At 36.5% G+C, this 13689-nt stretch overlaps 1 protein-coding gene across 2 annotated transcripts in view; it reads left to right on the top strand.

The window, feature by feature from the left end:
* FCHO2 (FCH and mu domain containing endocytic adaptor 2) overlaps positions 1-13689 on the top strand; it is a 104705-nt gene that overhangs the window by 51956 nt on the left and 39060 nt on the right. For both annotated transcript variants that reach the window (XM_020790236.3, XM_020790237.3), the window contains exons 9-11: positions 3521-3565; positions 6290-6362; positions 7783-7807. In XM_020790236.3, coding sequence (XP_020645895.3) covers positions 3521-3565; positions 6290-6362; positions 7783-7807 — 143 coding nt within the window. The remainder of the gene's footprint in view (positions 1-3520; positions 3566-6289; positions 6363-7782; positions 7808-13689) is intronic.

Here is a 13689-nt window from a genome sequence, read left to right on the forward strand (position 1 = left end):
CATCCAGCAATAGAGATGATAGAAAGGATTTATTCTGCAACAGCACTTGGAATAAGGATAGCAAATTATCACATGGAATAGCATACCCAAAGACAAAAGAACCATAGCTCTCAGTTTCAAACAAGAGGCTGTATCTCTTGCAGTGTAGCAGATGTATTCAGCAAGACATGCAACTGACTGCTGCAAAGAACATGTTGGCGGCATAGCTTTAAGGAGAATTGTATAACTCTGTTTAGCTGATCTTTCAGAAGATTCTACATTGAGGAAGAAGGACTTACCTTTTTATGCTGAGGGCCTCTTCAGTTACAAGACAGGCAGTATCATGAACAATCTGTACAAAAAGAAAAATACCACCAAAAGAATGGACTTCTCTTCACAATTTCAGCAGCGACAATACTGGCCCTGCTCAAGATGTCTATTCTCTTATCCAACAGCCAGATTTCCTACAGAAAGACAAAAGCCCTCTCCTATGACATTTTCCAAAAAAAGAAGTCCAAACGGGACCCTTGACTCAGTTCCCACTATACCTGTTATTTAATGGTTCTCAAGAAGGATGAAGATTTAAGGCCTGTTCTAGACCTGAGAGATGTAAACTCATATATACCAAGAAATTCAGAATGGTGACAATGGAAACAATATTACAACTTCTTAAGGAAGTACTGTATACTAGTTTGCTATAATAGACCTCAAGAATGCTTATTTCAATATTACTATCTGTTTGGACCATCAAATGTTTCCTGCATTTCCTTTTGGATGACAGGATTTATAAGTTCAAAGCATTCCCTCTTGGTCTATTGATAACACCAGGGGTCTTCACAAAATATATGGCAACAGTTGTTGCATACCTCAGGATCCGTGTAAGGACCATACAGTATTTTCATACATTGACAATTGGTTGATTGTGCTGTATTTGAAGGGCAAAGCTGAGAAAGGTGTTTCTTTCACACTACATCTGCTAGCGGATCTAGACAAGTCACACTTAGAACCAAAAAAATATAATTCAGTACATTGGAATGATACTAAACTCGAGGACTGTAAGAGCATACTTGCCTCAAGATGGGATAAACAAACTTGAGCTTCATGGCTTAAACAACAGCAATAATACCACATGCCAGATTGAAAATTAGATCCTTCCAAGTGTGGTATCTGACATCCTCACTGAGAACAATGTAAAGAGACTAATAATGACACAGGAGCTAGCAGACCAGCTGTTACAGTGGCCAGACAACTTCAGTCTGACTGTGGGGAGACAATTCAAGCAGCTTTACCTAGACATTCAAGTGATGCCAGATGCAGGCTTGATAAGTTTGGGGGGGGGGTCATTGCCAAAACCAACAAATTCATGTTCTCTAGTCTGAAGAAGAAAAATGACTACACATAAACAAGCTAGAAATGCCGGCTGTGATATCAGCACAAAGTGGCTACAGACAATGCCATTACAATGTACTGCATACAAAGACAAGATGGAATATATTCAATGTCTATCCTGTACCTAACAGTTCAACTGTGGGAATGGTGTGTTTAGCACAACATCTTCCCAACATCAGTACAAGGCAATACCAATCAACTAAGCAGACAAAAAAAACTCAGATCTATGTATGGGAACTAGCCTCACATGTGTTCAAGGAAATTTGCACTTGTTAAGATCATCTGAAAATAGAACTGTTTGCAAACAGAAACATCAGGAAATGCAAAAAAAAAAATACTGCTCATGGGTTGATACTGGAAAGGATTCACTTGCTGCATTTATGTCTTGTTGGACAAGAAGACTTGTTCATTTTTTCTCTCCTATCCCCCACTACACAGATTAGTAGTGAAACTTCACCAGAACGGGTCCAGCACAATACTGATTTTCCCATAGTGGCCACATCAAGCATGGTTCTTAACATTGAGAATAATGGCAACAGACATTTACTAGCCACCAGTGATCCTAGAATTGATAACACAAGACAGAGGGACAGTCTGTTACCTGGACCTAACCAGGCTGTAATTGATAGTGTGGAGAATTCTCCAACACTTAAAAGGATGATGTGTGAAGGCAGGAAAGTTAGACAGAATTACAAATATAAATGGAGAAAATTGGTATGCTTTGCTGAATCAATGGAAAATCTCACCTCCCACCTACCTTGCGTATTCTTGTGCTTTAACTTAAAGGAAGGCTGATCTCATGCATCACTAAAGGTATACTTATCTGTAATAGTAGCATTTCAGCCTCCAGGCTCCAATGCATCTCAGTTCAAGAATCAAACCCATAAAAGAGTTGAGAGGTTTGAAAAACATATAACCTGATGTGCAACCCCCGTGGCTGCAGTTGTCACTCACTCTGGTGTTCAACCAGCTTATGAAGCCACCTTTTGAGACAATGGAAACTGCAGAATTACAACTACTAACATATAAGACGATGTTTTTAGTCACAGTAACATCAGCATGGAGAGTGAGTGAACTTAGCACACTAAGGTATTATCCACCCTTTCTTCAGTCCAATTTTCTGGACGTGTTCTTCATGCCAAAGTTTGTATCAGACACCTATCTTAATCAGCCCCTAGTGCTCCCAATATTTTTCCATCATCAGTCTCAGAATTTGGAGAAGTTACTTCAAACACTAAATGTCTGTAGGGCCTTATCCTTCTATATTTCACGTGCCAAACAGTTCTGAAAGTCTAATAAACTATTTGTGAATCATCAGTGCTCAAGGAAGGGGGAACATGTAACATATCAGCATATATCAAAATGGATAGTCAACACAGTTATTTTGCCATACTAGTTGGCCAAAAAAAAACAAAAACCCTCCTTGCATTGTTGAAAGCACATTCTACTAGAGCAGTTGCTGCATCTACAGCCTTTCTCAGAGGCATTTAGTTGAGAGACATTTTCAGAGCTGCAGCATGGTCACAACCCTCAACATTGATCAAACATTATAGACCAGAGATCAAAGTGGAACTTGGTGCTCCATTCAGCAGAACAGTGGTCTTTTTTGTGTCTGCATAACTTTCTACCAGCTGGTAAGTGATGGTCAGTTACCCACATGTGAGATTCATAGAGACCATGAAGAAGAAGGGCAGGTTGCTTACCTGTAACTGGATCTTTGAATGGTTATCTGTGAATTCATACAACCCACCCATCTTCTCCTGGGCCTTCCCTGCAAGTATTCTCTATCAGCAGCAGACTGGAAGAACTGAGGATTCATTGTACAGTGGGGGAGCATGTGCTTATGGGAGAATGGATTAATGATCTTTTTTAAAAAGCTCTAGAATATTCGAAGGAGTTTTGTGCAGGCACAGGAAAAACTCCAATGTATAAATTCACAGTTACAGTGAGCAGCCTATCCAGTTCCCTTGCAGAAGAGACCTTTTCTTCTGAGAGAGGGAGAATGCCTCTGTTAAAATGAAACATAGCACTTGTATTTTTCAAGCAGTTAAAGCAGATTAGAAGGTTAACTGTTTTATTTTTATTAACCAAATATTGTAACTCTAAATTAAAACTAATAAACAAAGAATAACTTTTTTTTTTATTTTCAAAGGTCTCATTGAATTTGAAGAATGTAATACAGCCAGTGCAGTTGAAGGTATGTTTTCTTGCATTGTAGAAATGGATTGAGATATACATACTGCATTATTTCTAGTGGAAATTGTAAAAATGGTTTTAAAACACTGGGTGAAACACGTTCTTTAGTTTTAAATGAAATACTTTTTGATGTGGTAGAAATGGATCCGAGTTCTTGCATTTTGTCTTTTACTGTGATTCAAAACTTGCTTCATGTGTTTTTATCACAGACATTACTGGGAAGTTGGTAACTTTGTGCCTGTGGATGCATGTGTGTGCACATGCATGCATCCAGATGTTCCTTAATCTGTAGGACTTGTACTCTATGCATTCCAATAAATCAAATCAATTTAAATCAAAAGTTAAACCACTAGTCAGTAAGACAAGATTTAAATCATGGTTTTCTACATAAAGACTCATTCTTGCTGGTACGATCTTAATACAGTGGTGCCTCGCATAACGTTTGCTTCGTTTAACGTTTTTTTCGCTTAACGTTTATTTTTTCAGAGGCAGATTGTGCTTCGTATAACGTTTTTCCCTATGGGCGATTTTCGCATAGCGTTTTTGGGACCATGCTTCTCTTAACGTTTTTTGTTTTAGGTCCCCTGCTTCACTTAACGATGTTTTTGTTTTCAATTTAAAAAGTGTCTTAGAAGGGTCCAAAACGGTTCTAAATGCTTGGATTCGTTAGAGGACCCCTTAAGTCATGTGCAAACCTGATTTGGCTTTGATCTGACGTTTCGTTAATTTTTTGTGAATTTTTGTTTTTTGGCCCATAGGAACCAATGGACCTGTCAAAATCTGACAGCTCCATGCTTTCCTATGGGGGAGAAAACAATTTACAAAAAATTAACGAAAGTTCAGATCAAAGCCAAATCAGGTTTGCACACAACTTAGGGGGTCCTCTAACGAACCCAAGAATTTAGAACAGTTGCTGAGTCTTCATTAATTTTTTTGTGAATTTTTTCTTCCCCCATAGGAATTAATGGAGCTGTCAGATTTTGACAGCTGTCAAAAGTTGGGGGAAAAAAATTCACCATTAATTAACGAAAAGTCAGATCAAAGCCAAATTAACTTTTGCATCCGTTTTAGAGGGTGCAGAAGCTAATCCAAGCATTTAAAACCATTTTTGACCCTTTTATGACACACTTAATTTTGCAAAAATTGACTTCGCAAAGCCATTGAAACGTATTGAGTCAGCTACAATACCTTCCAATGGAGGATACATTGTATCGTTTAACGATGTTTCCTATGGGTTTTTTCGCTTAAGGACGGCAATCCGTGCCTATTGGAACGGATTAACCGGTTTCCAATGCATCTCTATGGGAAATGGTGTTTCGCATAACGATGTTTCGCATAACGTTTTTTTTTTTGAACCAATTAAAAACGTTATGCGAGGCACCACTGTACATAGATTTGTAAAGGAACAATGGGATTAAGGTATTTTTCTCAATTTTGTATGTTTAATTTATAGAATTTTTGCTGTGAAGAAGAGATATGTGATCTCTGCAGATATAATTTAGTTTTGAAAATTGTGAAACCAAACATCTATTTGCTCAATAATCTTACAGAAACCTCTGGAAGAGCATGATATTGTGAATGGACTAATGGAATTAATTATCCCCAAATTCAAACATTGCATGAATATACAGCCTCATGCTACCTAATTAAAAACTAATCCTTATTTCATGACAAATAACCTATGTACTATGATGTATCTTAAATAGGACATTTTATTTAGTTCAGTGTTTCCTCAAAAAGCATTTTATTTTTAAAAATCCAATTTAAAATTTAAAATCTGATTTCTTAAAAAATAAATCACTTATTTTTATCCACCCTGATTGACAATGGTTGGGAAGAAAATTAGCACCAAGCAGCAAGAAATTCCAATTTATAGTTTCTGCCATTCTTATCTATGGTAGTAGATAAGAATGGCAGAAACCATTCTTATCTACTACCATTTACTACAGGTTGTTGGTAAATCTCAACTAGGTGCCAGAGACCTTAAGTTTTAAAACCAACAGCCTGTATATCTTAGAGGCCCACTGAGATACCTGTAAGCTGCCCATTTCTATAAATGCTGCTTATTTTAATTTATAACATCAAGGATTACTGGCCTAGATTTTTCCCTTTTCCCATTTCTCTTTCTTTTGCTACTTGTCTCTCTTAGATTGAAAACCTGAAGACATGGCATGTCTTGCTTTTATTGCTATTAAATCTGCACTGGGAGTTGTTATGCCTGGGAAAAAAATCAGTTGTCAATCAGTCAATAAACCAAGAAAATTAACTTGCACTTAAAATGAATTTAATATCTATAAGATTGAAAAATTGGGATGGCTATCATATATATTATGATGACTACTTGTGCTACTCCCTTTTTGCTGCAAATGGTGAAAGTCATGAACAATTGTTTAGAATCTGTGGTGTTCATCTAAAGGCTGCTTATACTGAAACTCACTGCAGGCAAGAGAAACATGCCATTTGAAAGAGGACTTATGCTATGTTCTGGTCTCAAAAAATGAGCTACATTCATACTTTCAGTAGTTGTATGCTGTGCCTACCTTTGTATGAAGCCAGATGTCCTATATGAGCCATTTTCTATATGTAGAAATAAATATCTGCGTCTTTTGGCCTACAGATAATTTCCACTTTTATAAACACAAGCTGTTTACTGAATATACCTGTATTGATAACTGTGATGTTAAGTTTAATCTTCATTTTCATCAATCAACTGCTTGTTTTGTAGGAATAAAGCCAAAAAAAAGAAAACCTTTTGGGTTACCGGCAATTATTAAGAAGGAAAAAGATGCAGAATCTGTGTAAGTCTACTTCAGACATGTTAGTAAATCATTTAAAACTTTAAAAAAAGTAGGCCAGTAGTTTGCATTAAAATTGTAGCTGAAATCTTAGAACGGTGGAGCTGGAAGGAACCCTATGGATCACTGAGTCAGCCCCTGTCAAGGAGGCACAGTGGGGGATTGAACTCCCAGCCTCTGACTCCGCAGTCAGAAACCTAAACCACTGAGCTATCCAGCAACTAGAGTAGGCTCATTGAATCAGTGGAGATTTGGTGAGTCAACATCTGTGTACAGTGGTGCCTCGCATTACGATGTTAATTCATTCCAGCGAAATCGCTGTAGAATGAAAACGTCGTAATGCAAAATAAAAAAGCCCATAGAAATGCATTAAAACCGGATTAATGCGTTCCTATGAGCTTGAAACTCACCGTCCAGCGAAGATCCTCCATAGCGCGGCCATTTTCGCTGCCCATGCAGCGAGGAATCCATCCCAGAGCCATTTTTTTTAACCCAGCGGCCATTTTGAAACCGCTGGTCAGCTGTAGGAAAATCGTCGTTTTGCGAGAATCGGTTCCCAAAGGAGGGAACCGATATCGCAAAGCGAAAAAAACCCATTGGAAACATCGTTTTGCAATCGCTTTTGCAATTGCAAAACCTTTGTCGTAATGCGATTTCATCATTAAACTGGGCGCTCATCTTGCGAGGTACCACTGTATGTTCTGTTGATTCAATGGGCCTACTCTAGTTGCTGGGTTACTACTGGATTTCACTTTATGTGATCTAACGCTAAAATATTTGCTTAAAAAGCTGATATTTAGAATATGCATATATACATCTTAGAAATAAAGAGTGCTTCCTGAATAAGAAAGAGAAGTGTGAGTTATGGTAAAGGTTGTGCAGTATTTTAACTTGGATTTTACTTCATTTCCAGAACTACAGGGGAAAGATAGTGAGGGTTTCATTGTACCATCTTTGCACTATTTTGAGCTCAGTTCTGTTGCCACTGTTGCCAGCCTTTAAAGGTGCTGGGGATTGAGAGGCTTTTTATCTCCTAACTTATCTGACATATAAAAGAGACCTCAGTAGTCAGCCTTGCCTTCCACTAGAAAGAAGTGGAAACTACTCTCCAGCTTCTCTTGAGAATCAGCGATTTGCCCTCAATCAAAAGCAATCCCTTCTACCACTGCTCCTTCCTTTGCTGCAATCCAAAGTTTGTATAGTAACCAAAGTTCAGAATTATCCTTTTTTGAAAAAGGCTCAATAGATGTCATTACTATGTATAATAAGGATATTAAAATGCTTTGTGTTGCATCTAGCTTTAGGCATAACTGAAAAGCAAAGGTAAAATATTAATCCTTCTGGAATAGATAAGACATACAATAGTGTTTAGTTGTATCTATGTATTATAACAATTTATTGGTGGTTGTTGTCGTTTTTACAGGGAATGTCCAGATGCAGATTCAGTGGTAAGTGGTCTTGTTTTGAATGTAATTGAACATAGTTAATATCTTGTAAGAATCTGTAATTTCTTATAAAATATGGACAATGTGTTCCTTTCTTCAGTTTTTATGGTCATTTTATCAGTGTTTAATTCAAGGTGACAGAAACATAGACTCCTCTAGCAAAAATGAAAAAATACATATATTCAGAATGCTTGAAAAATGCTTGTTCATTAAGGCTCCAGTATTCTGAAGAAAGCAAGTTTATATTCTCCAAGCAGTTTTGTCAAGCAAGTGTATTATACTAAAATTCAAAGAGTGCACAGATACCTAATTTATGTCTGTCAGATATTCTCTTTGTCTCTAGAGCATTTTGATATACTTTACTTATTTGGAAAAAGTGTAAAACATTTATCAAAATAAATATTCATTTTGTTGGGCTTTAAACAGGTCTAGGAATAAATCAGTGGATTGTTACATCACTAGGGTTGACTTACAGTGTTTACTTTTTGACTTGCTTGTTTTGGAGAAACAAAATCAAGTCTAAATGTATCTGCATGTTCCTTTCAAGCTGTACCAAGCCTTATATATTATCTTCCATCCCCCAGTAAAACAATTGAGTTTCATTTCATCCTTTCAGAATATTTGTTTTATTTTATTTCAGGAACATTTCCAAAATATTATACATATTGTCTTCTTTGATGGATACACAGTGTAACATTTCTCTGCAGATGGCGCAAGTTGCTATGTCAGAGGGGAAGTGTACAGTTTTCTGAAGTTTTTAGTATTTTCAGTGTTCAGTTTTCATCTGATACCCCAGCATTGACTTGTAAAAGTTCACTTTTTGTGTACAAACAAAGAGCAAATAGCTAACCTTGAAACAGTGTTGGGCAGGCTTCAACACTGTAGGACTACCAGAACCCCAAATTCCAAAATAATTAAAGGATTCCAAGTCCAGGAATGTTGACTACCAAAACTGAATAAAGTGTGCAAGTCTTTCTACTCAAAAATTCATTCCTAGTTATGCCATAGTTTTTTTCTTCATTTTGGGCAGTATAATTGGCAGAGAGGTTTTGCTAAACAGCAAGTTTTGTTGCACTGATAAACAAAAGTGAAAAATCATAACAAAACAGCTGTAAATCATCCAAAGATCTAACAGTAGATCCAAATCTGCCTTCTTCCCATCTGTGCATTTGAATGTTATTATTAGTTCTAATGCATGTGAATGCAAAAAAAGGGAGAATGAATTAGAAAAAAATAATTGAAAGAGAGGATTGCTACCACTACAATCTTCTATGTTGTATTGTTATTTTCTACTTACTACATTTATACCATGCTTCCTTATCACTAGAATCTTTTATCAAAATTTGTGAAGCGTTTTTAACTGCTTGTTGTTTTCTCCTCATTCAGAAACTTATATATATTAATCTACCAGCAATATATTCATGTAACAAAAATCGGTTTTCTGTGTCTAGAAATAGGCATGCTATGTTTTGAGAATTGGTAGTATCCTAGCCAGTGAAGTTAATCTGAAACATAATTATTACTAATTGAAACTCTGCCTTTCCACTACAAAATACCATTCAAGGTAATAAAATAAAACAAGGCAAACTGATTTAACCACAACCATATTGTCTGTGCTGCAAGTGTGAATTTTGAAAGATTCCAGATGAGAAAGTAGGTTTTCCATTGAACTAGTCAACAAAACCAAACTTGTGAGTTGTCATGGTATGGGCCTTTCATGTCTAAATGAAAGACCCAAAGCACAAAAAGATCTCTTTTGTGAAACACATGTTTGTTTGAAAATTGCAATGATGATAATGATGATGATGATTCTTGAACAGACATTATTTGTGCTTACAAAAGAGGAGTACACAAATGCCTTCTGCTCTTTTGTGTTAATCTTTCAATGCACTTTCTCCCTTTGTCTGTGAAATCATTTAGAGAAATGTTTTATCCAATAGTGTCATGAAGGCTGTCAGCATGCAGCCAATAAGAACTTCCGGGGGAAGTGGAAGGTTTGACTCTGTTAGAGGCCTTGTAACCCAGTGAGTGCTCTTTGCTTCAGTTGTTCCTTGTGGGATTAGTGTATGCTGAGCTCCTATCTTGGATTGCTGCTTGCCTGTCTACCTGCTGTGCCTCTCTTGGATCCTTTCCTCCCCCCCCCCCTTTTTTTTTCTTGAGTTGTTTTTTAAGATGACACCACCACCAATTTCTTGGGATTATCACTGCACGAGAATGCAAGGATATTATTGTGCAACAGAGCAAATCAACATTCTGCAAGGCAATTCTAAAAACAGGGCACTTCCCCCCCCCCCCATTATAACTTTGAAGCTGGACTTTGACTCAACATCAAATTTGGCGTAGATGTAGATAGTCTGCTCTTGCTCTGTGCTGAATGTAGGGTGGAGGTGGGCAAGTGGTTTTCAAGTAACAATATTATGAAGTTAGAATTGTCTCTCCAGTGCAGAAATAACCCTTAAAAGTCTCCAGATATAAAAGAGATAAGATAAACTGAAAATATCCACCTTGCCAATCTTGTAAGGGAATGGTTAGACTTGCCCCCCCTTTTTTTGTTAATTTGGAAGGAATCCAGGTCACAGGGGCTGAAATACTGAAATTCAGAAAAGGCCATTCAGAATGGTAAAACAGTGAATTTGTTATGAACTCAGCATGTATGGAACAGGCTTAACAGCAAGAGGGTTTCAAAATAGATACGTTGTTGTAGTTTTGTAGCCCAGGAAGGGAGACATTTGTAGGGCAATTAAAGGTCACAGAAATGGTCAAAATGGTTTTCTTTGAAGAGTCAAAAAACCAGGCTTGCTTTAAAGAAAGTGCTCCTGAAAGGGATGTGCCAGCATGCCTTCTTGGGATTATTTTGAGACACCCTGCCCCTTCAATTTCTTTGGAAGTTTTCTTTCCTCTTTTTTTTAAGTTAAGCAAAACTTTAAAAACACTATTTTGTTTATTTGATTTTAAAAACCATTTATATTGTACTTTTTTGATTACAAACACTGTAACCATATTTAAGTGTATGTAAAAGGCAAGACCACCTTCTGCTTCTTTAGTGTCACTAGCTTCAAATAAATAAGTTTATTTTCCAGTTTGTGTCATAAACTATCCAAAGCAATTGTTTAACAGTATTTATTGCATTTAACTATGATTGATAACAAAATAGCATTTCAAGTTCAGTTATATAGCTTCAGAAGTCCTTTGATTATAGTGTAGTATTGGAATGTATAAGGCCTCTAGCTATTTGTATTTGTTCCATTTACTGTGTTGTCAAGTCCTGTTAGTACATTTTATCCTATGGACAGGGTCATCTTGAGGTTAAGCATAAAGCAAGCCTTATGATTCTGAACAAGTAGAGCTAAACTACAGCACTGTATGATGCCACTCTTCTCCTCCCCTTCAGATTATGTTGTTTATGAAAGCAAAATGTGAAAAAGAAACTGCATCTTTTCAATTTATACTTTCCGTAATATTTATAGTTGCTTTGAATTTTGCAATTTTATTTGTGGGGAATGCCTGTAATCATTGAACATCTTAAATTTATTCCATAATAAAAGGAGATATAAAGTTATGTTCTAATCTCCAGATAATGAAATAACTAAAGATCAATGCAAGTAATAGTTTCATTTTTTTAAAAAAGTGAACCTCTCATATGTAATTTATTTTGCTCAGAATATCCCATGAATAAGGCTGTGTTTAGTTGGCATACATCTGCCTGTGTTTAACCAGCAGTGGTTTTATAACACATAATAAAAACACATAATAAAAAGATGCATCTTGTTAATAGATATTTAAAAAGGAGGTACAACAATTAATCATGCTTTTGCTGTTTAAGGTTTCATGTAGTCTACATTAGCTGAAATGTGCACATCTTTTTACAGAATTACAGCATAATTGGTACACCTTTCAGAAGCATGCATCCACATCAAAGCAACCTTTGTCACACAATGGGTTTCATTTAAATAAACATGATTTAAATAATTATTTAAATACTACTGTACATACTGTAGGTTCTGTTTGGTCATATGGCCCACAGGAAGAGAACTTGCAGTTGTAAAAAGTGAATCAAAAGCTGATGTGAAAGCACTTGGAATAAATAAATTGACATGAGTTGATGAGATAGAACTGTTCCAGGCTACAGAGACTGAACCTATCAAAATCCTAAGAAGACTACGCCAACAAGTATGGAATACAAAAGAAAGGAAACATTCAATATACTTTTAATATACATTCCAATCCCCAAGAAAGGAAAGAGCAAGGAGTGAAATAACTTATAAGATGATTGCATTAATTTTTCATGCAAGCAAAGTGATGCTCAAGGTGTTGCAGCAAAGACTTTTATCCTGTATGATGTGAGAAATACCTGATGTTCAAGCTGGATTCTGGAAAGGAAGAACAGCGTAGATCATAATTCAAATAAATATTGGCTTTTGGATCATTCCATAGAATTTCAGAAGATCAGTCTATGCTTTATAGACCACAGTTACTCCTTTGACTGTAAAGATCATGAAAAGATGTGTGCTGTTCTGAAATAAATTGGTTTTCATTCACACTTGATTGTTCCGATGCAGAACCTATATTTTGGACAAGAAATTACTGTTGGACAAAATATGTAGGAGCAGAATGGTTTCCCATAGGCAGAGGTATCAGACAAGAATGTATTTTGTCTCCCTGTTTGTTGAGTCTGTATGCAGAACATATCATGCAAAAAAGCTAGGCTAGGTTCAGATGATGATGAAGTGAAAATTGGTGAGAGAAACACCGGCAATTAAAAAATTTACAGATGACACTGTGTTATTGACAGAAACCAGCAGTAACTTGAAATGACACCTGAAGAAGGTGAAAGAAGATAATGCAGAAGCAAGGCTATAGGAAAAAATCATGGCTACGGTAGTACTGTACAACTTTCATGTTGACAGTTAAGAAATTGAAGTGTTGAAGCTTTTTTGTACCTTGGTACTATCATTAACCCAAATGGGGATTGTAGCCAAGACATCAGAAGACGACTGAGGCTTGGGAAGACAACTAGAAGGAACTCAAGAAGAACCTCAAGTGCAAGGGTGTGTCACTGGCAAAATCTTCAACACTGTTGGCCATGTACAAATGTGAAAACTGGACAGTGAAGGAAGCTGACAGAACAGAGACTGATTCATTGGAAGTATGGTGCTGGGGGAGAGTTCTGTGGATACGTGGGAGTGCCAGAAAGAGGAACAAGTGGGTTTTAGATCAAATCAAGTCTGAACTCGCTCTACAGGCAACAATGATAAAACTGAGGCTTTTGTACTTTGGAACCATCATGAGATGCCTAGACTCGCTGAAAAAGTCAGATGCTGAAATAAGTTGAAGGCAGCGGAAGAGGAGGACTATTTTGGAGTTTACTCATTCTTCGGGATATTAAAACAGTGAGATTTTAGCAGAAATCCCTTCAAGAGAAGAAAACCTCATGAATCATTTTAGACAGAATTATAAAATGTTCAGGTCTCTTATTTCACATCTCTATATCTTGCTGTTGACAAAAGCAATTCTAAAAATTAATTTTAATCGATTCTTGTTGTTTTTTAACCGTTGATTTTTATCCTTTTGGGGTTGTCCTATGGTTGTGGTTTACAGCCAACCAAGTTCTCTGTCTACCTGCTCTCCTATACCATAGTGATGTGTGAGAACACTTTCAGGTACTGTATAGAGTTTTGAAAGTAATTAGTCCTCTAACATAGAACACCAGTTATTTGTAGGCTCCATAGGCAGAGTAACGTTAATGTAATCCAAATAGATTAGGACAATCACTTAAATGTCATAGTTGTCATGCCAAAATAAAAGATGATGTATCCGCATTTTCCTGTAGAAGAAACCACTTATTTAAGTTACTTTCTGATGAATACTTTAATTTGAAGTTAGGA

This window comes from Pogona vitticeps, chromosome 2 (genome assembly GCF_051106095.1).
Source record: "Pogona vitticeps strain Pit_001003342236 chromosome 2, PviZW2.1, whole genome shotgun sequence".
In the NCBI taxonomy this organism is placed as follows: Eukaryota; Metazoa; Chordata; class Lepidosauria; order Squamata; family Agamidae; genus Pogona; species Pogona vitticeps.